Source organism: Canis lupus, chromosome 1 (genome assembly GCF_048164855.1).
Source record: "Canis lupus baileyi chromosome 1, mCanLup2.hap1, whole genome shotgun sequence".
Lineage (NCBI taxonomy): Eukaryota > Metazoa > Chordata > Mammalia > Carnivora > Canidae > Canis > Canis lupus.
The window spans coordinates 81,810,782-81,834,969 of NC_132838.1; the positions used below are offsets into that span (position 1 = coordinate 81,810,782).

General features: G+C 39.6%; 1 protein-coding gene across 2 annotated transcripts in view; it reads left to right on the forward strand.

The window, feature by feature from the left end:
- Nucleotides 1-24,188, forward strand: part of LOC140639169 (guanine nucleotide-binding protein G(q) subunit alpha) — a 307,081-nt gene that overhangs the window by 198,264 nt on the left and 84,629 nt on the right. For both annotated transcript variants that reach the window (XM_072837677.1, XM_072837673.1), the window contains exon 3: nt 10,717-10,871. In XM_072837677.1, the coding sequence (XP_072693778.1) occupies nt 10,717-10,871 (155 nt within the window). The remainder of the gene's footprint in view (nt 1-10,716; nt 10,872-24,188) is intronic.

Here is a 24,188-nt window from a genome sequence, read left to right on the forward strand (position 1 = left end):
ATAGAATAATATTCTACAGTAATACAAAAAGATAGTTCTATGGAAATGGAAATACTTGAACTGAAACATTTACATATTTGCAGTTGAAAAATGATAGAATTAAGCGTACCTTCTTGTAGCAGAATTTGTTCTCAGCTTACCAGCTATTTCGGCCTCCAAAAGGAAGAATATTTCTGAATTAAAATTATAAGGTCTAAAAAAAAAATTAACATCTATAAAACCTTGGACCCAATTGAAAATGTTAACAAATTCAAATTTATTAACCTAAAACAGCTAGTGCAATTTTGGAAAATACTGCAGGCAATTTTATGAAATAATTTATTATATAATACATACATATTGAAAAATATCTTCTGAAAAATGTCAAAGACGTATTAGAACAGATATGGCTGAGAACATAACTAAAATGCGTGAATGTACCAAAAAATATCCTTCTGCTCATTTTCTTTTACTTTAATCTACATGGATACATAAAGATTTTATTTTTAGAAAAAAATTTATATTTGAAAATGTTTTAATAATACCAACATAGTAAAACTGACTGATTTGTGGGTCAGTAAATAAATATTTCAAAGCTCTCTAACATTATTTTCATGCTGGAAAGTGTCATGAGTAGACTATAAACTGTATCATCATATTCTCAAGAGAAAGTTACCAATTTATCAATGTTTGTCCAAGTAGTTTTCTACAGTTGATTCTTATCCATAATCTTTCTGAAATTTGGGTTCTTGCTCAAAGTGACAAATTATATAACTTAATATTTAACCCCTCCCCCCCAAATACCTAATAAGATGTGGCTTCTTTTACTTCCGTTCCCTTCTTCCTACTCAGATTCTAAATGTGTCAGTAGTTTCTTTTATTGGACGAGTAGGCAGTGTTGTGGGGTTGCTTTTTACCTCCTTACTATTGGAACGGTTTCCTGCTGAGTTAAAGGGGTATTGAAATAAGTGTGCTGTAAGGCTTTCTTCCTTCCGCAAGATCCTGGGACTGAGTCTTTCAGTCACACGCTATGAAGCTGCAGAGGGCACGTTTCACAGTGGATGTCCCAGAAAGTTTACACCCACTGGGCAGGACTCTGGAACTGCCAGGAGCATCTGGGAATGCTCCAGGAAGGAGCTTGTTCTTTTATTTTTTTTTTCAGCATTGTTCAAAAGTCTACCAAGCCAGGCAGGGGAATCTTCTTTATCTGTTCCTTCTGTTGAGAAACAAAATAAAATCCCAAACCAACAGCAGCAGAGTCCTCTGGTTAATAAGATTGTAGGAGCACAGGCATTGCAGACAGCTAAAATGATTAGGTTTCTTCTGAGACATAATATCCGGAAATGAGCCACAGGCATAATGTGATCTCAAAAATGAAGAAGATGTGAATCTCTAAAGCAGGCATTTACCTATTATTCCAGAATAGATGAGAACCAGTCCGTTGGTTGTTTTGCTTGTATAAAATCAACCCCATCTGTTTGTTGGAAGTCTCTGTCTCTACCCAGTTTCTCAGAATGTGATCGATCAGAACACCAGCCCCATTAGCTGACCTGAGAGAGAGGAGAAACTACCATGGTCAAGCAGGTTTGGGAAGTACAATAGTATCTCCAATCCATGCATAGCTCATGGGTTCCTAGCACCGTTGCCTTATTAACAGTTTTGAGTTCTGTAGTATAGACATCTGTTTAACTTTTTTATAACCCTCATTGTCCACAATAATGTGACTTTGATCCTAGAACCCATTTTTCAAATTAACAGGCACTAAAATCCAGGTAACTAATGCTCCTTAGTTAATCTTTGAAAGCAGCCTTACAGGCATACCTCATTACTTCGATAAATATGCACATCTTTAAAAGAATCTCCCTTTCTCATTTCTGCTTTATCACTGTGACTTTGTATAAACTCTTGAAAAACGAGCTGGTTTTTTGTAGTAGTCATAGTGTGTGTGGATACACACACACATTTATACTGTGACATTGCCATCGTAATCGTGAAGTAGCATTTTAGCCATGCATGACTTTTATATCGCATCCCAAGAGCTGAGAGTAAGAATCTTTGCAACGGAACCATGTAATTAATCAGTCAACGTAGTCTTCGGAACTACTTTGTATATTTTGTCGCAATGCATCAAGCATCTGACCTACAGTGTCATTGATACTGATAATCTTGACATGGCAGACAGATGCAAAAAAAGGAAAATGGTAAGCAGAGAACTAAACGCAAGAATATTTACATGAAATTTTTGGTGATAGAGCCAAAAAAGAGATTGAGTCCTTTAAAAGAAAAAGAATATGGGATCCCTGGGTGGCGCAGCGGTTTGGCGCCTGCCTTTGGCCCAGGGCGCGATCCTGGAGACCCGGGATCGAGTCCCACGTCGGGCTCCCTGTGCATGGAGCCTGCTTCTCCCTCTGCCTCTGTCTCTGCCTCTCTCTCTCTCTCTCTGTATGACTATCATAAATAAATAAAAAAAATTTAAAAAAAAAAAAAGAAAAAGAATATTTTATTTTTAATTTTTATTTATTTTATTTATTTTTTATTTTTTTAAATTTTTAAATTTTTTTTTAAATTTATGATAGGCACACAGTGAGAGAGAGAGAGAGGCAGAGACACAGGCAGAGGGAGAAGCAGGCTCCATGCACCGGGAGCCCGACGTGGGATTCGATCCCGGGTCTCCAGGATCGCGCCCTGGGCCAAAGGCAGGCGCTAAACCGCTGCACCACCCAGGGATCCCTATTTTTATTTTTTTTAAAGACTTATTTATTTATTTGAGAGAGAGGGCAGGAGAGCATGAGTGATAGGGGTAGAGAGAGAGAGAATCCCAAACAGCTTCCCTACTGAGCACAGAGCCCCACTCAAGGCTTGATCCCACGACCCTGAGATCATTATCTGAGCCATAACCAAGAGTCAGATGCTCAACTGACTATGCCACCCAGGCGCTCAAAGAAAAAGAACATTTAAAACAATTACAAAGGAGTATTTCCTCCACCAAGAAGGAATTCGCTGTATTTTAGAATAAGCAGATATAGTCGAGAGTGAAGCAAAACCAGAAAGAGAAATAGATTTACCGCAAATGTGTTTTGGGAAAGGCGTAAGCTTTATAGTCTTTGATTCCCTTGTTGAACACCGTAATAGAGACTAAAAGTAAAAAATCCAATGATAGAAGAACAAATTTAATAATAGGATAATAAATCAATTTTTAGGGGCACCTGAGTAGCTCAGTGATTCAGCATCTGCCTTCAGCTCAGAGTGTGATCCTGGAGTCCTGGGATCAAGTCCCACATTGGGCTCCCCACAGGGAACCTTCTTCTCCCTCTGCCTGTGTCTCTGCCTCTCTCTCTGTGTCTCTCATGAATAAATAAGTAAAATCTTTTTTAAAAAATTAATAAATTTCTATAGTCTTAGTGAAAGCAGGGTAGTATGTGGCAAGTTAATAAACATCTAATATTTTGTTATTAGAACACTGTATTTCACATAAATTCTCTGCTTTGTCACTGTCAAGTGCATTGCCTGCACACAATAGGTAAATATTTGTTGAAATGGTAATTTTGAGATGCTACAGTATTTCATAGTAATTATAATGCTGGTTTTGGGCATCTTACGATTCTTACCAATCCTTTGATGAATTGTTTTCACTTTCTTCTAGATGGGGGGGCTAAGATTCAGAAAGTTTGAGTGACCTGCCTAAAGACACAGGGCTGGTGTGTGAGAGTACAGAACGAAGCCTGGTTTGGCCTCAAGGGTATTGTTCAGAATCTTCTTCCTCCTACTTTGGTTCTTCGGATTACTCAGTGAAGGTCCAGTCCCTGTGCAACACTGGGGTGAAGAGGGGACCTCAGCATTTATCAAAGGAGAATCAGCAGGCTCCTAGCTCTGAAGGACTCTACACACAGAATTCATAATCTTCGTCAGAGACTTCACAAGGCTGTATCATATAGTCATTTGTAATTCTGCAGAGCAGTGAGTTGAATCCTAAGCGTGGAGAGTCTCTTCTATGGGAGTGAATCACTTGTCACGTGAACCCAGCCTATAGTAGCTCAGTGTGACATTCCTGTACCTTGTCATTTACCCAGGGACAGTCATAAAAAGATGGATGGCCAACAACTGGCGCCCTGTGTCTAATGCACCATAATGAAGGTCAACTCTTGAGGTTGTGATAGAGCCAGAGAAGGCAAAGCAGCCTAAGACATGATAATTCTCGCCCACATTCTTGGTGGGAACTTGTATGTTCAGGGGTGTTTGCCAATTCGAGGACTCAGAGATCCAGTATCCAGCGTGACCTGCAGCATGTTATTTCGCATTTGAGCACATTAAGGTTTGTGTGACTTGGCCAACATAGCAGAAGCTAGTAGATGTGTGTGCACCATGGTTTATGTTCTCTGCACTATTTTTTTTTTTTTTCCTTTTCTTTTGCTTTTTCAGTAACTGGTAGCTTTAGGCATCAGGCTCTATTCTACCTTTAAGTGTTTTATGTGTATCCTGTCCTTTAGCTCTTTCTACCCTCATTTGACAGATTGGGAACTAGAAGTTTAGAAATGTTAAATAGCTTGCCAAAGGGCCCCCTTAGTTCCTGCAGGGCGAAGGTAGGCTTACAACACAGAAGTCCCATCCCAGAGAGTCCCTTATCTTACTCTGTATTTCTTTAGGACAGAAGAAAATAAAACAAAAAGCATGGGATTTTTTCCCCCTCTACAATTTATTTAGGAGTTTGCAGGGTTGTGTTGTTGTTGTTGTTTTTGTTGTTGTTTTAGATTCAAATGTGAAAATGGAAATAAGCACCAAGAAAAAACAAGAATGAGACAATCTGGGCCTTGGTTCAGAATTAAAACAAGACTCCACCAGTGGTTTAGACTCTTTTAAGTCAGAGGTCCTCTGTGTGTGTCGGGCACCCTTTCAAACAGAGCAGCCCCTAATGAGCTGCTGAATGTTTGTTTCTGAGAACTTCCACAAACATGGAAGTCACCATTTGGTTTTTCTTCTCCTGGATTATAGGAACCGGAATAGGTGTGACATTCCAGCCGAAAGCCACCCCAAGCTGTTAATGAGTTTTTTGAAAATCCTTCCAAAATGATTATAAGGTCTTTTTTTATTTCATCCAAAGGCTTGGCCTTTTGTGGGCAGGATGGACCCACCATGGCGGGGACTCACTTCCTCCCCATTGCTGAAGTGACCATGGAAATATCAACACATCCAAGATTTACCTGAGTTGCATGACCGCTGAGTCGTGAAAACAAGACATTACCACATTGGCACCTCTTGTGGTTTCCATGTGGTTTTTCCCTAGAATTCTGCCAGAGTTCCTATAGTAGCTACTTGGTCCTCACAGTGTTCCTCTAAGGCTTGCTTCCAGCTTGCTAAGAATTCTGAAAGTGAGCATTCATCATTAAGTATTTCCATGCGGTGTATTCAACTGTAACTTAAATAGAATTTTGCTTTACATTCTGTTTATTTGATTAACTCATACCTGTTTTGTTTTGCTATGTACACTGTTCAAGAGAAAAATGATAGGCAGCTATAATTGTTATTAATATTATTAGAAATGATTTCTTGGGCACCTGGGTTGCTCATTGGGTTAAGCGTCTGCCTTATAGTCCAGGTCATGATCCCAGGGTCCTGGGATCAAGTCCCTCATTGGGCTCCCTGCCCAGTGGGGAATCTGCTTGTCCCTTTCTCTTTGCTGCCTCTGCTTGTGCTCTCTTCCATCTCTCTCTCTCTCTCTCTCTCTCTTAAATAAATAAATAAATAAATAAATAAATAAAATCTTTTAAAAAAGAAGAAATGTATTCTATCCTTTTCCTCATGCTTTTTCATGAATAAATACTTAATTTTGCATAATTACTTGTGATTTTCACTATTATTTACATTGGACATTTGGACAAAGAGGAAAAAACAGAATTCCTACTCTTACAAACAAAAGAATATTCTTTCCACATACAGAATACGTTTTATAAATTGAGAGGATTTACTTTCATTGGGGACATTTATAGAGGCAATTTAAAAACTCTAAGTGTATTTTGTAAAATGCTGTCATACTTTTAAATAACTTACGGAACTTCAGAGAACATTCTTACATAAATGCAAATTACAGTTGATTATATTTGGATGCCATTTTCCAAAACAGCAAGGATAGAATTAAACAATGAAGCCTAAGAGGCAGTAAAAGTGACTTAGAAGTTCTGTCCTGGGTGAGAGCCAAAGGATGACCTGTGTTTTCTGAAAGCAATATTCTTTCATAGACGGTGGAGGTTGACTTCTGAGTTAGAGTTCATAACTGAGACTAGTATTGCAGCTTCCCCTCTGGAGGTTAATTGGAATTAAGAGCCAGCATGAAACTTCCTCACTAGACTGGGTTTTTTCCTGCAGTTGACAGAAAATGCCATGTTTATTTTATCCACCCAGCCTTGGTTCACCTATTTTTCCTGCCTAGAAGCTGCCAGCTAAATCTTTCTCCTTAACACCCTGTTTGATCACCTGTCTGTTCTGAATTCTACTTGCTTAGTTGCCATGTAGCATTCCTGATGTTCAGATTTACAACGTTCTGCCTGTTTTGTCAGGCGCTGGTTGGAAATAGTGAGATGTTGTTTCAGTAAATGGTATGACATGCTTCTTGGTGCTCTATGTATCGTAGATGTATTTATTTAGTGTTTACAATTATACTGCTTATGGCTAGATGAGTCCTTAAGTGATTGAGTCTAATTGTATCATCCTATGGACAAGGAAAAGGAAGTTATAAAAAAGTAATGTGCTTTCTCCTAAGTAAGGATCATGGCCAGTTAGTGTTATGGGGAAAGCCAGGACTGGAAGTTAGATGTCCTGGTTGCAAGATTAGAACAACTTCTACCCTTCCTTTCTTGTATCCTTCATGCAACAAATACTTATTGAGCCTCTCTCTCCCAAGTGGCAGGCACTCTGCTATGCCCTGAGCAGTATTGAGCCTGTTTTGGAACTTGTACTGTGAATTAGGAGGAGGATACTAATAGGTATCCCACAAATAGATGTGAACCACCTACTCCAATAAGTGCTACTAAGGATTGTGTAGTTATATGAGAGTGATAATGGGTGGAAGATTTCCTTGAGAAACTGACTTTGACTTGTGGGATGTGGCATTGTATTTATATGTACTTTTGAGGTGCAGTTAAATTACACAAATATTTGTTGGATGGGCCCCAAAACAAATTAGAGTCAGTAAGCTGCAGCCCCTTCCTCACTGCATAGTTTAGAAGGGAGATACATCAAGACATAACTATTAACATAAAGCAAAACCTAGAAGTTCCATTGTGCAAAGGTTACAAAGATAACTTTTTTAAAAAAGATTTTATTTATTCATGAAAGACACAGAGAGAGAGGCAGAGACATAGGCAGAGGGAGAAGCAGGCTCCCAGTATGGAGCCCAATGCAACACTCAATCCTAGGACCCTTGGGACCACGCTCTGAGCCAAAGGTAGACGCTCTGCCACTGAGCCACCCAGGTGCTCCCCCAAAATAACTTTTTTTTTGAGGGAAAGAAAATCAGAAATAACTTCCTGTGAGAGGTAGCAGATGATATAGCCCTTGAACAAAAGCTAAAGGAGGTACAGAAAGGAAGAGGGAAGGCATTCCAGTTGTAAGTAAAAGCAAGTAGAGATAGCCCGAGATAGGAAATTATAGGAGTTCTCTGGCAATAGAAAGTAGTCTCATTTTACAGCAGCAGGCTCTTGGTGGAAAATTACAACTCTACCCTGTTGAGAATGTTGTCTTTATTTAAATGCTCTTACAGTCAACTGAAATTAGGGATGGAAATGCAAATATTCACTCTTGTTGCTACTCCTGGAGCCCATAATCCTGTGCTTTGTTTGGTTGGCATCTATATGAACTGTTCCCCTCATCCCCTGCAGGAACTATGTCTAGTTCTCTAATTGCTGTATTACCTAGCATGTCATTGGGGTCCAGTGGGCATTTAATCATAATAGTGAAGCATGTCTGGTATGTTGAAGGTGTTTTCTCTGGCAGAAGCCAACTTCTAGAAACAGACACGGAACTCCTTCCAAATGACATGATTGGCCCTGTGTAGTGAGTATCAAATGTATTGTAGAAATAGAATCTATACTAATCTGTGTTACCATGTGACTTTTACCCTATTCAGAATGAGGTCACAACCATTTCTTCTCATAGATTGTATAATCATTTGTCTAAGTATTACTGTGGAAATACCTACTCATTAGCACGTATTAACCAGTAGACAGTTAACTGTATTCCAGGTTCTGTGCAGGACAGTGTTGTTGGTCAAGTTTTTCAGAAAAGCAAATGGGAAAGAATCTTTTAGAGCATATGTTGCAAATGAAAAATGGCCCCTGGTCTAGCTTAAGCACAGATATGTTTTATTTATCTTCTGTAGGGTTTCCAAGTCTGAAATTAGGGATGTTTCATAGAAAAACCTAGATTTTTTTGGCTTCCTTGAAAAATTGGAAGATCTAGCAACAATGGACCTACCTTGCCAATGGCAGCAACTGGTTGGAGCTAAGCAACATCTCTGTTCTTTAATTCAGGAACGTATTTGTCAATGTGCTGCACTCCTCATTACTCCCTATTGCCTATACCCAGCCCATTTGAGTCATTTTTGTAGCTTTCTGGCCCTTAAGACATCTGCTTTGGAATGATTCTTGCCTCTGTGAGTCTCTTCTCTTTTAACTTCCCATAGCAATTCTTGGCTAGCAAACCAGTTAATTATGATCAGAACAACTAGCATCTGTGTGCCTTGTAGTTTGCATTGGTTCTCAAACTTTTGCATGCATCAAAATCTTAAAACAGATTGTTGAGCCTTATTTCCAGTTTCTGATACACAAGGTTTGAGGACCAAAGGATTTGTATTTTTGTCAAATACCCAAGTAATGCTGTTGGTACATGGACTACCTTTTGAGAATCACCGAGCTATAGTACTGTAACATCATACAAAGCAACACAAGACTGGTGGGGCAGCATGTTCCCCACCAGAAATAATATTTGGAAAGATTAAACAATTTACCCAGGGTCATAAGAAGTAGAGTCACATTCGAAACCTTGTCTTTAGAGTATATCCAGCAGGAAACCGTACTGTAGATCCCTCCTTCTGTACCCATCTGCTTCCCAAGATCCACAGAATCCGCTAAAGGGCCTTGTAATAAAGATGTAGCCATAGGGGCTCTAATTTAGGATTATGCCAAGGATGTGATCATTGTCCTATCTCAGGACACTTAAGTTAGAACTTTTAGTGAGCAAGGGCAGAAAGGCCAAGGTTGAAACTTGACATTAGGTAGCTATACCTGCAGAGATATAAGACATATCTCCTGGATAGGCTTATCTGGGATAGAGCTCAGGAACAGAATGCCAGGCTGGCAAGTTCGCTGCTGGGATAACAAGACAGATTGCCTGGGTAGGGACTAGGTACAGAAAGCAACTTAGAGGGATCCCTTTTCCAAGATTGGGGTCCAGAGCAGAGCTAGAATTTCTCAGTTACTAGATCCGTCAAGGTTAGAACAGAACTAGCAAGAAAGGTGATTTCTTCAGTCTTGTCATGTTGGGCTTCTTAAAACATTATTTAAGTGCAGATTAGTCTCATGATATGGGACCCTTCCCACTTGGTAGAAAAGGACGGGAAAGTTTGGGAACCAGACAAGGTATAACATGGATTAAAGGTATTTTAAAAATTTCTTAAAATTCCACCTGCTTAAAACTCTTTGAAATGAATAATAAGTTCATCATGTGTTCACGATAGCCATCCACTAACCTAGTTTGAAAAATTTGTTTTTCTGCAATTAAGAGTATGCAAATATATTATCAGCTATTTACCTCCAATTTCCAAGGTAGTTATATTTATTTGCATATTTATGTGGATGGGTAAATTCACATAACATATTACTGTAGTTATATTAATGTACTATGGGTAGTTATAGGTTATGGATATAATAGATTACATCCATGAAACCCATATTGACTAGGATTTTAAGCCCAGTATAACCTGGTTAATTTCAAGGTTGACCATGTAATGTTTTGATTTTAATCTCATTGAAAAAAATGTTAAATCTCCTTACCTCTTTCCTGCTAAATGTTGTATGATGAAAATAACAAAGTCTTTTTTTCCTCACTAAAAAAATCTAATGAAATCCTCATCTCATCATGTCGATAAGGCAAATATGAAATAAATGCTTTAGAAGTCAGGGTGTATTGGAGCAGAGGGGGAATGGTTACGTGTTTCACATCATTCATATTAATTGTTCTTCTAGGGGTTTTATACCTTATCCTGAAAGGGAATGATTGAAACTAAACCCAGTTAGTTGAGGAGTCTGATTAAGTTTTTGCTAAGGTATAAACACTTAAGGGCTGGGTACATTATGTATTTGGTTATAATAAACTATAAACACAGGGGGAATAATTATTCCTGCCCTTTTTCCCTTTAATAACATTGTTTTAGGATTCTGATAAACACCAGAAATGATCATATGTGTAGCGTGACACCCTCACTCTTCTGATGGGAACTGCTCACCCTTCCTGTCGTCAACTTTGAGTAGCCTCAGGGTTTACTCTAGAGGGAAAGATTTGGGACTGGATTTTTTCTGAGGAAAAAAAAAATGAAGCATGACTTGTTGATAAACCAGTTTGAAAAAAAAAAAAGCATATAAAGGAAGACTTGAGTGTGCACAGTATAATCTGCAAACCAAAGGCAGTTTTCGATGACAGGAAGGAAAGAGATTACAACTGCTGTTTCTGTGTGTTTGTTTTTAACAGGCTCATGCACAATTAGTTCGAGAAGTCGACGTGGAGAAGGTGTCTGCTTTTGAGAATCCATATGTAGACGCAATAAAGAGTTTATGGAATGATCCTGGAATCCAGGAATGCTATGACAGACGACGAGAGTATCAGTTGTCCGACTCTACCAAATAGTGAGTATTCATCCAGGAGGCCTTTTGGATCTTTCTCTAGTTTCATGTGTTCTGCAGTGATAACTTCTGCATTCTTGTGCTTTGTGTACAATATGTGCCCCACACTCCAGCTAGAAAGTAGAGATGTTAAACTTGTGCCTGCCTCATCCATTTAGACTGTATTCTACAGGACTGGCATCCTGAGTCAGGGAGAGTTTCTTTTACTATGTTCTGTTTGAAAAATGAACTGAAGTCTCGAGGAATCAGATTTTACCAGCCCATCTCTTCCACCAAATTACAAACCAGCAGTTCTCAAGCCCTTACACCATTGTAATATGAAATCCTGTAATAGTAATTTTTCATACAAATTTCTAATCTTGTTGTCATGTGCTAGAAGACACCCACACACATTAAAACCTGCAAACAAATATGCTTGATTATGGCTTCTCATACATCAGACTTCCTAGTTTTTAGTTTCCAGACAGAGAACCTTGACTGCTTTCTGGGAGCCACTATTATGTTGATGGAGAGGTTTGCCTTTGCATGAAAATTGCACGAGTCTAATTTTGCATGCATTCTGAAATTATTCTGTGAGCTGTCAATCAAAATCATGTGTCCTGGGAAAGATTTGCATCCTAGAGAGATTTGTTAGTTCTCTAGATTAAATCTCGCCTAACAGAAAGAAAGTGAAGATCTGGCAATCATTAGATTAATGTAATCAATGCAGTCAGCAATCTAGATAATCAGGCGCCTGAAAAATGGACTTTTTGTAGTATTTAGCCAGATTCCTGTCTACATTAATTACTTGACCCAGCATTTGCCTCTTGTGTTGGTTCTGGGTGGACAGAAGAATGGGTGGAAAATAATCAGCAGCCTCAGGTCAGTTGGTATGATGAAATGATACGGAGCCCCATAGACTGATTGGCATCACTCCTAGTGCCTGGAAGATCCAAGAGCTATTCAGTTCTGTTTTCTCAACATAGTAGTTCATGTTCTTACTCTAATTCTAGGCATTTGTATAAGACAAGTTATGATTCCAATTATCCACGAAAATGTTGTCTGGTCAAAACAGCCATTGTATTCCTATGGAACATTAGAATTCCATAATTCTGGAAGGTGACATTGAAGGCTCATGATCACCATGCCTATTGTATTTTGACTGGAATTAATCCCATGGTGTGCCTTTGGAATGTGCACTTTCCTCATTCCTTACTTTTCTTTCCTTTTTTCACACCTCCGTGTGCTGTTCTTCCATTCTTTCTCTTCTGCTCTCTGCCTGCGGCCTTCACTCCTCCCTCTGGAGTCCCTACTGTCTAAGTTACTGTGAGTGCAGACATTAGAGATGCAGTCAGCTCTTGTCTCTTCCAAACCCTGCCCCCTCAACCTTTGACCAGCTGTCTTTCTCTTACTTCCTGCCCCCTCGGTCCTTATGTTTGCTTTGCCATTTCAGATTTCATCTATCTCCCCACAGTGCTGTTGTGTTTTATCCCTTGTTCTGTGTTCCTACTCAGTATGTCTCCTATCTGCTTGCTTCCCCCTCCACCCTCATCTGTCATTCTTTTGGGTTCTCCTGCTCCTCCTCTGCATTTCTCACTCTGTTACCGTGATGCCTCTCCTGGCCCTTACTAAGCAATAAATCCTTCATTACCAAGTTATATTTACTAATAAATCCTCCATTCTCTCATCATATCTGTGTCTGTCTCTCAGCTTCTATCACATATCTGTCTCTCCCCCGTCCTCACCTGTTCCGTTCTTTACCTGTCACCTATAGCTTTCCTCCCTACAGAGGGGTCCTGCCACTGGGGCCTCAGAGCACTGATGTCTAATAATGACATGCTTACCAGGGTCAGGGTTCCCCCTTAGAAAATGATTTTGCCTCCTGCTCTGGGGATGGACCCTGTGAGAGACTCCTTGTTTGCACCGAGGACACCTGTATGAGCTGCTCTGCTTGTGTTCTTGAAATGAGACTCTCTCCACATCTGGTGACCTTGCTCAGTTTAGATTTGTGGATTTCTAGGCAGGTGCCCATGAGTTACTACAAGAATAGCATGTGGCAACATCTACTACTTTAGGGAAAGAGCTCTTCAAGGCCATTTCTTTAGACTCCCATTAGCACTGATTCTGGGAAAGCTGCCATCTTAGAATTCTGTTGTATAGGCTGTGTCTACCATAGAAACATGCCTTTGGACACATTACTCTTTAAACAGTTTTACTTTGCCTTAATGGGGATATGGAGAGGTTGATTTTCTGAACTATATATATGTGGGTCTATATGTGTGCACATACCCCTGATTCTTTTTTAACCATATTTGTATGCAGAAGTAAGAAAGTAAATTACTACGTATTCTTACATATCCACATTTCAGTATCCATCTCTTGAAAAAAAATATTTCCTTACATAATAAATAATACCACATTACATCTAAAATTAATCATCAGTCCTTTTTATCATTATACTCAGTTCATATTCACACTTCCCAAATTCTTCCAAACTGTCCTTTAGAGTTGGTCGGTTTTAAGAATGCACACTTGCTTTGGTTTTTATGTCCCTTAGTCTCTTGTGATCTAGTAGAGTCCTGTTTGCATTTCACTGGTATGTTGAAGAAATTAACCTGATTGCTACCTTATATAGTATGAATTAATTTGCTCTTCTGTCTCCTGAATTTACTATAAACTGGAAATTACGTTTAAAGACTCGATTAGATTCAAGTTAAATGTGAATAGAATGCATTTGGGGTAATGTTGTTTGCTCATTGTTGGTGAAGGTAAGGCTCACTGCAGTATTAGGGTGCTGACCCTCTCCATTATACAGTTATATTTTTCCTTGTGCCACCAAAAGCAGTCTGCATGGTGTTACTTTGTCACTGGGTGATCTCTGATCCCCCATCAGCTCTTCACTTCATGGTTTTGCTTCCATTTAATAAGTCTTGTGTGATTTAATGATTCCCTTAGAATTTACAAAATAGTTATTTTTCTACTTTTATCAGCCAGTCCACATTGGTATTCTTCTTGAAATAGGTTTTTTCCTCAGCTGGTGCTATTTAATTACGTTTTAATAAATTTTCTGCTAAAAGGCACGTGTTTCAATCTTTTTGTTACAGTAACGTATATGGACGAAATAGATGGTGACCATATAATTTATCATTTGGACCAAGACATTTTGAGAAGGAAGGGGTTGCCGTTAATAATTAGGCTGAGAGGTGCCTGGCGCCTGGGTAGCTCAGGCAGTTGGGTGTCTGCCTTTGACTCAGGTCATGATCCCAGGGTCCTGGGATCAAGCCCCATGTTGGGATCCCTGCTCAACAGGGAGCCTGCTTCTCCCTTTCCTCCCATTGCTCTTGCTCTCTCTCTCTTTGTCTCTCTGTCTCTCTGTCTCTCAAATAAGTAGATGGAATCTTTAAAAAAATAATAATTAGACTGCAATAAAAGGCATGAGTTGGGAATGTTGGCTAAGCAGAAGCATTTGGTCACTTTAGCTACTTGATACGTAGAGAGGCATTTTGTATTTTGTTTGGGTACCCCCCCCCCTTTATTTTCTCTAGTAGACTACTTCAAGAGTTGTAGAACCAATATATTGCTACCAGTTATGTAAGGAGTTGTATGTAGAAGCCTGAGTTAGCTGGCCCCGTGTTTTTGGTCTCTTCCCAAGATATTGTAGCACTCTTTATAGACCACTGCCCTGTAGCCTGGCTGGCCCACCTTTAATCCTACTGAGTATCAGAGACACCTTATTCTTCCCCAGTTAGTCTAGGGCTCTTCTGCTTTTCCTTAGCTAGGAAATTCCTCCTAACACCTATCCCAGGATAGGACCAGGACACACCTGTGGTGTGTTGGATTCACCCACCTGATGCTCTGTTGCCCGTGTAGGTCTCCCATGTAGTCCCAGCAGATGCTCTGGGAACTGTAGGGAGAGCACCAGTGAGGAGGTGGGCCCCACATCCTGAGCACCACTGAGTCCTAGTACTGATTTCTTTTTCACAGAGTAACTGTAGAATACTCATAACTCAAAATAATTTCTTTCCTTGTACTCAAGATAGTTACCCCTTTTCTGACATTTTTGTGGGTGTCCCACTGGTGTATCTTTAGCATTTTATCTCCCTCCTTTATTTCCTGTAATCTTCTATATTGTTCTGTCTTTATAATTAAAATAAACGATACTTCATTAATATTCTAGACTTAATTGCTTACATGATATTATCACCTTACAGAACTCTTTCCAAATTCAGGACCTACTTATGGTTCTTCAGTTGAAATTGTCATCTCTAGCAGTGTGAGAAGTGGGGCCTGCCACGCACCTCTGCCCAGAGTTTGCAGCGTGATAGCTGTTCTCTCCAGGACCCTGCTGATGCTGAGAGTCCATGACAGCCATTTGCCAGGAATGCTGAGAGCAGAAGCCAAGCATGGCTCTCATCTTCTTTTGCTTCTTCCTCCTCCTTCTCTTCCTCCTCCTCCTCTTTTTCTTCTTCTTTTTGTTTTTAAGATTTTATTATTTGTTCATGAGGGACACCAAGAAAGAGGCAGAGATACAGGCAGAGGGAGAAGTAGGCTCCCTGTAGGGAGCCAGATGCGGGACTTGATCTCAGGGTCCCAGGATCACAACTTGAGCCAAAGGCAGACACTCAATCACTGAGCCACCCAGGTCTCTCTGAAATCAGATTTCTGTCTCTAGAGCCCAAGTTTTTAATCACTGTGAAATATAGCTTCGCAGAAGATGAGTAGGTAAGAGATAGCTAGATAGACAATTGACCATAGATAAATAGATGATAGACTAATAGATAAACATCTGTGACAGGAAAGGTACAAATTATTCATTAATCTTTATAAATGTTGCCAATAGGTACTTCCCTGTGTGTAAGGTCAAGAGGGAAAATTATATAGAATTACTGGAAAACAAACCCAGCAAGGTTTTGATTATCATCCAGAAAATTTTTCCTGTTTAACAACACATCAATTATTCATACATCATGGAAGATGTTCTAAATCACAGATAATTCAGAATTATTATTTCTTTATTTTAGCCTGTACCCTTTAGCCTCATACTCTATCCATTAACTTTTTGCTGGAGTCAACCTAGAGCCAATAAGAAGGATATGACAAAATCATTTGAGCTTCCCTTTTTCTACTTGCATTAGCTAACTTACTGATCATAATAAGCAATCAGATGGCTCAAAGGACAGGCAACACAGGGATAGGAGGTGGGGAAAGTCCAGGCAATGGATAAGCAGTTTGGGATAAGTTTGCAATTGACTTTAGTTTGATATATTCTTCCTATTTTATTTATTGAAAGAATAAAAAACACTCTAAGATGCTGGAAAATTTTATAAATTCCTTTATTGGCTTTTCTGTCATTGATAAAAAAAAAAGCCTGAGGGCTCTGAATATCTTTAGATAAAGTACACAATAAACAGATGGCTGTAGGTTTACTTTTTTTTTTTTTCTGGGGTCCACCACCTGCTTTAATATGCTGAAACATCAGGTCAAATGAGTTCACTGCCTACAGTACCAAAAGCTCCCTGACAGTAACCAGAGAACACAAATCTCAATCACATTGGCATATAGTAAGAAAAGTCCTCACATTGCAGGGTTTTGGCAGAGACTGCTCTGTGTTCACCTTAAGAGACCAAATAATCCCTAATCTCACTTTCCTGAAATTCCCTCCAAGGAGTTCAGCAGATCAGACACCTTCTGGAAATCTCCATATGTTCCGTAGCCTATAAATCCAATACATATGCAAGTTGGCTTTTGGGCATAAGTCAACATTGCAGTTTAATTTTAACCTCGTGCTTAAAATTTTAATTTAATATACAAATGCAGAAGGAATTTGAATGTTGAATTTGAAGTACAAAAGGAATTTCAGAGGTGGATTTAGCATATCCACCTGATCTGGGGCCAAATGCTTCTTGAAGAGATACTGTGCTAAAAGTACCCTACTGATGAGCCAAATATTGGAACTCTAGGGTGTTTCCTCTGACTCTTGCAGCCATCCTGACTTTACTTTTTATCTGATGATAAAAAGGGAATATAAGCCTACTGCAGACTTCTGGAGGCAGACAAGACCATTGTCTTGTCAAGAGAACATTGAGTCAGGGTCTAGTCTTTGATGGAATTCCCTCTGCCCCTCATCACCTCTCAGTCTTTCACTGTAAACCTCACTTGCCTCTAGTGTGCTAGCTATAATCTCTTAAATTCTCTTTTAAACTGTGAAATCCTGTAGTCTATTACAGCAGACTGTCTTTATATGAGAAACCATTATCCTATGCAGTCAAGTGAAAACCTGGCACCCTGAAATTTACCTGAAATGGAATGAACAAAGAGATTATATATTCTACATGGTTAAATTACTAAAAATGCTGTCTTTAGCTTGGAAGAGGGCATCGATCTTGAGTTATATTTGTCTTTTTAAGGAGCGACAATAAAGTGTCATTTTTTTCACTTGAGTGACATATTTACCTCTATTTTTGTTCTGTTTTGTTATCTAATGAGCCGTATCTTCTAATAACCTTTTGCAAGAATAAAACAAACAAAACAAACAAAAAACCCTGTATTTGTCTTCCACAGTGAACTCTGATGACTCTAAGATGCGGGTCTTTATTATTCCTTTTTCAGAACACTTGGCGCTTTAGAGATGCTAAGATAAGACTTAGATATGCTCTAACACTCTAACCTTCATTACTGAGATGTAGTAGGGAAAGGGCACCTGTCTACCATTCATTCACTCTGCTCAAAGAGTATAGTGGTTATGGGTGACAGGCTTCACATTGTCAGTGTGCTGCCTTCTCACATTTTGGCAGAGCATCTGTGACTTCTGTAGTTTGATCCACCCAGGATGGCATTGTCCCCATTTGAGACCAGAGGTGTTGTTACTACAGAACAGGGATTGGCAGTCCCTCAGACCAATCAGCCTGCTGCCTGTTTTTATAAATAAAGTCTTACTGGAACACAGCCATACTCATTTGTTTATGTATTGTCCATAGCTGGTTTCATGCCCATTGGCAGAGTTGAACAGTTGTAACAGAAAATGAATGGCCCACAAAGCCTAGAATATATACTGTCTGATCCTCCCAACCCCCCAGCAAAAGGGCAAATTGCTCATGTAGAAGAAATGTTGAAAGGCAACTGGTATTCTGCTTCTACTTCCACTTAGATACCTTAGAACCCCACTACTTTGAGTTCCCCAAAGCTAAATTTTAGAGTACTCTGAGGATGGATGGCCCATATTCCTTCAGCAGTATTCTATAAGCATTGCTTTGCACAACAAAATTTGATAGGGAGCGAGCGTCAGAGAACTCTCATATTCCCCCTCATTCCCCTCTAAATGCCATGCAAATGATGTCTAGTACTAAAGGTGGTATAGACGACCAGAAGTGTTCATTGAGTTGATTTGGCTTTAAGAGCAAGGATTGTGTCTTACATATAGTCTTACCTTTTGTACCATCATAGTGCTTGATACAGCTGGTAAGGGAGGAGTGTGATAGGGTTGAACCATCAATGGAACCAAGAGTAGGGTTGACAGGATTTTGTAAGGTGCCTAGTAGAACATGTACCTGACCAGAAGACAACTCAACCTCCAGTCACAAGTCAACCCAGGACCCTTGCTATCCATATATAACCCTTAAGGTCACTTAGGTTCCTTTATTTTGACTCCCTGTCAGTCAGTCTTTTGACTCTGATTGGCTGACCCTTATTGGGTTTTTTTCGTTATCACTATGGCATCTTGATTTAATGAATTGAATTTTGATCTATAATTGATTCAAGTAGTGTAACATATGACCATGTCCTCAGACCTGATCATCCATGTCAGAATGAAGGGGCTGATCCTACAGAACCCATGCCCAAGTTAAGGGGACATGACATTGAGATGCCTGCTTGAATCAGCAGCCTTTTTTTTTTTTTCTCACTGCTGACTCTTGGCTACAATCCTGAAGCCTCTCTGATGACCCACATCATGTCTGCATTATAGCATGATTGTTTACAGCACTCTCATTTCCATTGCCAGAGTACAAGCTCCTGGAGGACAGGACTCACATTTTTTTCTCTTATTTTATGGTTCCCGCTCGGTGTATGCACAGTGCCTAGCTCTCAGTGTAGACTTTCCGAGAACATAATTGCATGAATGAATGAGTAATAAGAAAGTAAGTACGTTCTGTGTCTTTCCTAATTTCTTCCCATCTTCTCTCTTCCTTTCTGCCTATTCAAATCTCATTTCATCTGTGCGGTGTCACTCATCCCCCACTCCTCCTCCACACTATTCTCTAGTGACTACAGTTCATAATCATCTCTCTTTTCTTATTGCATTCATAGTTAGCAGCTCACAATTTGGCACTTAATTATTTCTTAATTGATTCATCTGTGCTATCTTTGTTTCCTAGGTAGCCTGATATCCCTCAAGGCAAAGAATATATATATATTAAGTATTTTGTGCCAGCTCCCTGTGCCATCCCCCCTCCCTCCAACACACACAGTGCTTTAGCTTTAACATGTAACAGATTTTCAGTAAATCTGTTTATATTAACCGTATTAAGCACTGCTCTTGCGTTTCAGGACAGGCAGGCAAGGATAAAAGGAGTTTTCTGGTGTTTCTTGATAGCTTTTCGAAGTATAAAAATTGTATCAAAATTAGTCGGCAGCTTTGGAAGTTATCATATAAAAGACAAATTAACAAAGCACAGAGCCAAACCAGCATATTGAAAAGGGCCTCTTCCTTTTTCTCTCTCTCTTACTTCCTCTCTCTCTCTTAGCCTCATTTTGCTTTTGTTTTTAATTATAAAGTCAATTTATTTGTTTGAGCACCAGACTTGAGAATCTATCTTTGTCACCCAAGCCTGGCCCTGGCCCTCATGTCTCTCTGATAGACACACAGTTGCCCAGTCCATTCCCCATTAGACACTGATGGTCTCTTTATGTGAAACATCCAGATCAACTATTAATATATAAGATCCCTAAAAAGCTGAAACTGTTTAACGCAGAAATAGAATCTTTCTAAAAGATACTTAATTTACTTTTACAAATCTGCTTTTCTGGGTTGATTTAGTTCTTAGGCAAAGGATCATTGGAAAGCAGGATTTCTTAGGCTTCTCTTTTGTTCTCCCTTGAGTCGGTCTCACAAAACCATGAGTGCATCACCACCTTTCTACCACTGGGTGATCTCATTTTAAATCTGGAATTTTGTGTTAAAAACAAATAACTACTTAGGACCCAAATCCCTGTTAATACCTGCTGGGTTTCCTTGAACTCTGATCATGGTTGTGCCAGGTGTTAAAAAAAAGAAAGGAGGAACGTTAGTTGGCTCTCCACCACATGAGTTCTTTCAGGGGATGGGAGTGTTTGTGTAATGAGTAATCCTCTGCTGCTAACCAGCCTAACCAGATTACCAACCAGGCTCATTTCAGCAGCAGGATCTGCCAGATAAGGGAGGGACTTGGATGGCTCTTGGCACCAAAACCTGTACTTGACTCTCCCCTCAGAATGGTAGTTTTGCAGACCTATTTCTTCCCTTGTTTTTTTTTTTTTTTTTTTTTTTTTTTTTAATATTCACTTTGACAATTTCTTTTCCTTTTTGCCTTTGAATCCTTGTGGTCACATGGTACCTATACAGGAATCATGGGTTTCTGGTTTCTCCTTAGCTTCCACTGCTTTTGACAGTGCCAAATAAGATCTCACGACATGATCTAGCTTTCAACTCCCCCAAGACTGTTCCTCTTACAATGAGGTCTTCTTAGGATTTTTAATGAAGTTGACCTAGTTTTTCTAACCTTCTTTTCAATAATTAAAAATGTGAAATTCTACCCAGAGTCATTTTCTGTGCCAGAACTTCATTTTTAATATCTGACTTGAGCTGCAAATCTGTTATAAATACAGCCTCTCAATAGGAGGCCCTTCCACAGGGGTTGAAGTATGCCAGCACATACCCGCAACGCCACCCCATAGCATGCTACATTAAATACTCCAAGGCGCTATTCATTTATCTTACTATGTTTGGTTGGATTTATACCAAACATCAGAGATTCCTTTTTTCACTTACCACCCACAGGTACTTTCCCCCTTTTGGTGTAATTGCTGAGGGTTGTATGCCTATAACTTGCTACATTTTTTTTTTTAACCACAGCTGTAATGTGATATAGTTTACCTGCTGAGTCATCTCTAAATTTTATTCATGTTTCTTTCATTTAAAAAAAAAAAAACACTGTATTTCTAATTTCTGTGCTATTCTTGGTTTAGATTTCCACTTACCCTTCCAGTCATAGATGGTGGGGATTTTTTCTCTTTAATTTTTTTTAAAGATTTATTTATTTATTTGAGAGCGAGATGGAGCAGGAGAAGAGGAAGAGGGAGAAAGAAACAAGCAGACTGCCCGCTTAGCAGGGAGCCCGAGCAGGACCCCAAGATCGTGACCTGAGCAGAAACTAAGAGTTGGCTGGCTTAACCATCTGAGCTACCCAGGCACCCCTTCTTCTCTTTAATTTTAAAAAGATACTTCAAACAAAAATCAGTTCCCATTACATGTCAGATTTGAGCGTAAATCAAATTGGAAGGTGAACTCAAAACTGTTATTGACAAACTACTGGCAAAACAGAACAATTGGAATTTTTTTGGTGAGGGGAGAGCGAGGAAGGGGAGAAGTAGCGGCAGAAGAGAGCAAATCTTAAGCAGGCTCCAGACCCAGCTCAGAACCCACTGCCGGGCCCAATCTCACCATCCTGATGATCATGACCTGAGCTGAAATCAAGAGTTGGTCACTTAACTGACTAAGCCACCCAGGTGCCCCCAATTGGAATTAAAAAAAAAAAAAAATTTTTCAAGAGAGAAAAATGACATAATTTATTTGATTGGGGCTTTTATTTTAGTGACATTTAAGCTTCCCTCATATATTTTTTAACCATTTAAAGTAATTATATCCCATTTTTTAATTTCTTGTTTTTCTATAGCCAGAGGTGACCCAGAATTTAAATATATAAGGAGTTTAGCAGTTACAAGGTGTAATTATAAACTAATGAGCACGACTTCCTTAATCAGATCACTCATACTACAGAAGGATGTTTTGTGGATAATTTTCAAGAATTAGAGACAGTTCAAACAAGTTCCCAGAAAATGACTTTACCCTCTCTCTTCTTCATATAACTCTTTTCTTGCCACATGTTGGTAAACTCCTTGCAGGCAGGGATCAGATGCTGGAGATCTCAGACATAGCCTTAGCACCTTCTAGAATGTCATGGTCAAAAGGTATCTGTGAATTCTAGATGGCCCTGCATTTTTCTCATGGTAGGAAAGAAACGAAATATTACTACATGAGTTTTCTTGTTGCCTTGCCTTTCACTGAAAACCATCAGAAACCTGTTTCTTCTATTAAAGAGAAGATGTAGAATTGTCCATCAGGAAGGTACCGCTCCCTCCATTTGCCTGGGTTAGAGCGAATTCCAGGGCCTGAAAGCTGGGTATTGACAAGCATGAAACTGATACACAAATTATTTCATTCTGCAACCAGGACCCAAAGAAGAGCAGGAAGTACATCTGCTAAATGAAGTTAAATGATGCCTTTCCTTTCTGTGTTGTCTCTATATTTGTCAGAGGCATTTAAATTCAGAATTCAGTTCTTACATAATGCAGGCCGGTGATGTCCCAGCGAGGTAATTACAGAAAGGCAGGTAGCTAACAACCCCCTTACTCCTGTGTTTTCTCCTAAAAGGTATAACCTGCCGTTCTAACCACTACCGCATTTTCCATAAAATTGTTTTAATTAGGGTCACGTGTTGAGCACCTGCTGTGTTCTGGGACCTCAGCTAAGTGTCAGTGACCAGACACGAACAGCGAGCCACTTGTTACACATACATTGCCTTGGAAATGTACCTTGTGCCTGTCACCATAGCAACACCCTGAGAATGACCTCAGCAGCCACTCAGAATCATTCCTACAAAACAAATTATAGCTATAATTAACTCTCTGAATTTACTCTGCAATATAAATTTGTTCAGATCCCGGTGTTTCTTTGTAAAAGGTTAAATGAATGGAATAATCCATCACGGACCACCCCCACCCCCACCCCCGTATTCCACCCAGGTTTCTCCTCAGAAGATGAGATGCTTCAATGGAAAACACAGTTCAGCTCAGAGACTCTTCTATTACCTTTTCTCAGAATGTGACAAGAATCAACGCATGAGGATGTGCTGGTCCTACCTCTCCATAACCATATTTCTAAAGGAGCAGAGTGACTTCCTCCCCAAAGCAAATGTGAAATGCAGAATGTGCTGTGAGCACAGAACAAAGGGGGGACACGTAGGTGGGTAGGTGGCGCTGATGCAGGGAGAAGCTCTCCTTGCTAGCCACCCCCCAGCAATGAAGAATGCAGGTCTTGGCTGCAGACACCTTTCACCTGCCTCACATATTGTCTTCAATCCTGGTGTAGCTACTGAGACATTCAGACCTTCCCCTGGTACACAGGCACTTATGTCTTCTATTTCATTGGGTGGTTTGTTGTGGTGTTTTGTTTTGTTTTGTTTTGTCTTTCTTGCCTTGTTTGGAGGTGTTTTGGGTTTGGGTTCTAGATGATGTGCAGTATAACTAGCAGACCTCAGTACTGTTTCCTTCAGCTTTTTTCTCTTGTTAAGCTCAATTAATATAACTTCAAGACTCTAAATTAAAGTGAGCCTTTCTCTCCACCACCCAACTGAGACAAAGCAAAAAGAATGTCAAGCAAGAACTATAGTTCAAGGACACCTGGGTGACTTAGTGGCCTTCGGCTTGGGGGGTGATCCCGGGTCCTGGAATTGAGTCCCACATTGTGTTCCCCACAGGGAGCCTGCTTCTCCCTCTGCCTATGTCTCTGCCTCTCTCTGTGTCTCTCTCATGAATAAATAAAATCTTAAAAAAAAAAAAAAAAAAAGAACTGTAGTTCATTTGATCAGAAGTGCATGGAACATCTGTAATAGTCATTTCCTTGCTATGAAATTTGTCATTACCCGGGCAGTGGACAGATCAGAGCATGACAAGTAAGTGGTCAGTGTAAGTTTGTTGTGATGAAGCTGTTGTTACTTTCTGTGAACCGTACTGACATGGAAAAAGAGTGAAAGAAAGATGAAGAAGGAAGAATATACTTGTAAGTATGAACGCTGTAGATATTCAGCTAGTATTTCAGTAGTGCCCTTGGCTGGTGGACAGATACCATGGATAATATTTTTAGAGAAGTCAGTAAGCCACAGTAAGTGGCTTTTTGGTCACAGAATCAGTCCCATAGGGTACAGTGTTATAATTTCACACTTCGTGTGATGATTCTTGAAATTCTCAATGCAAATACACATTCGTATTTGAAAGTGGAGTGGCGGGATCCCTGGGTGGCACAGTGGT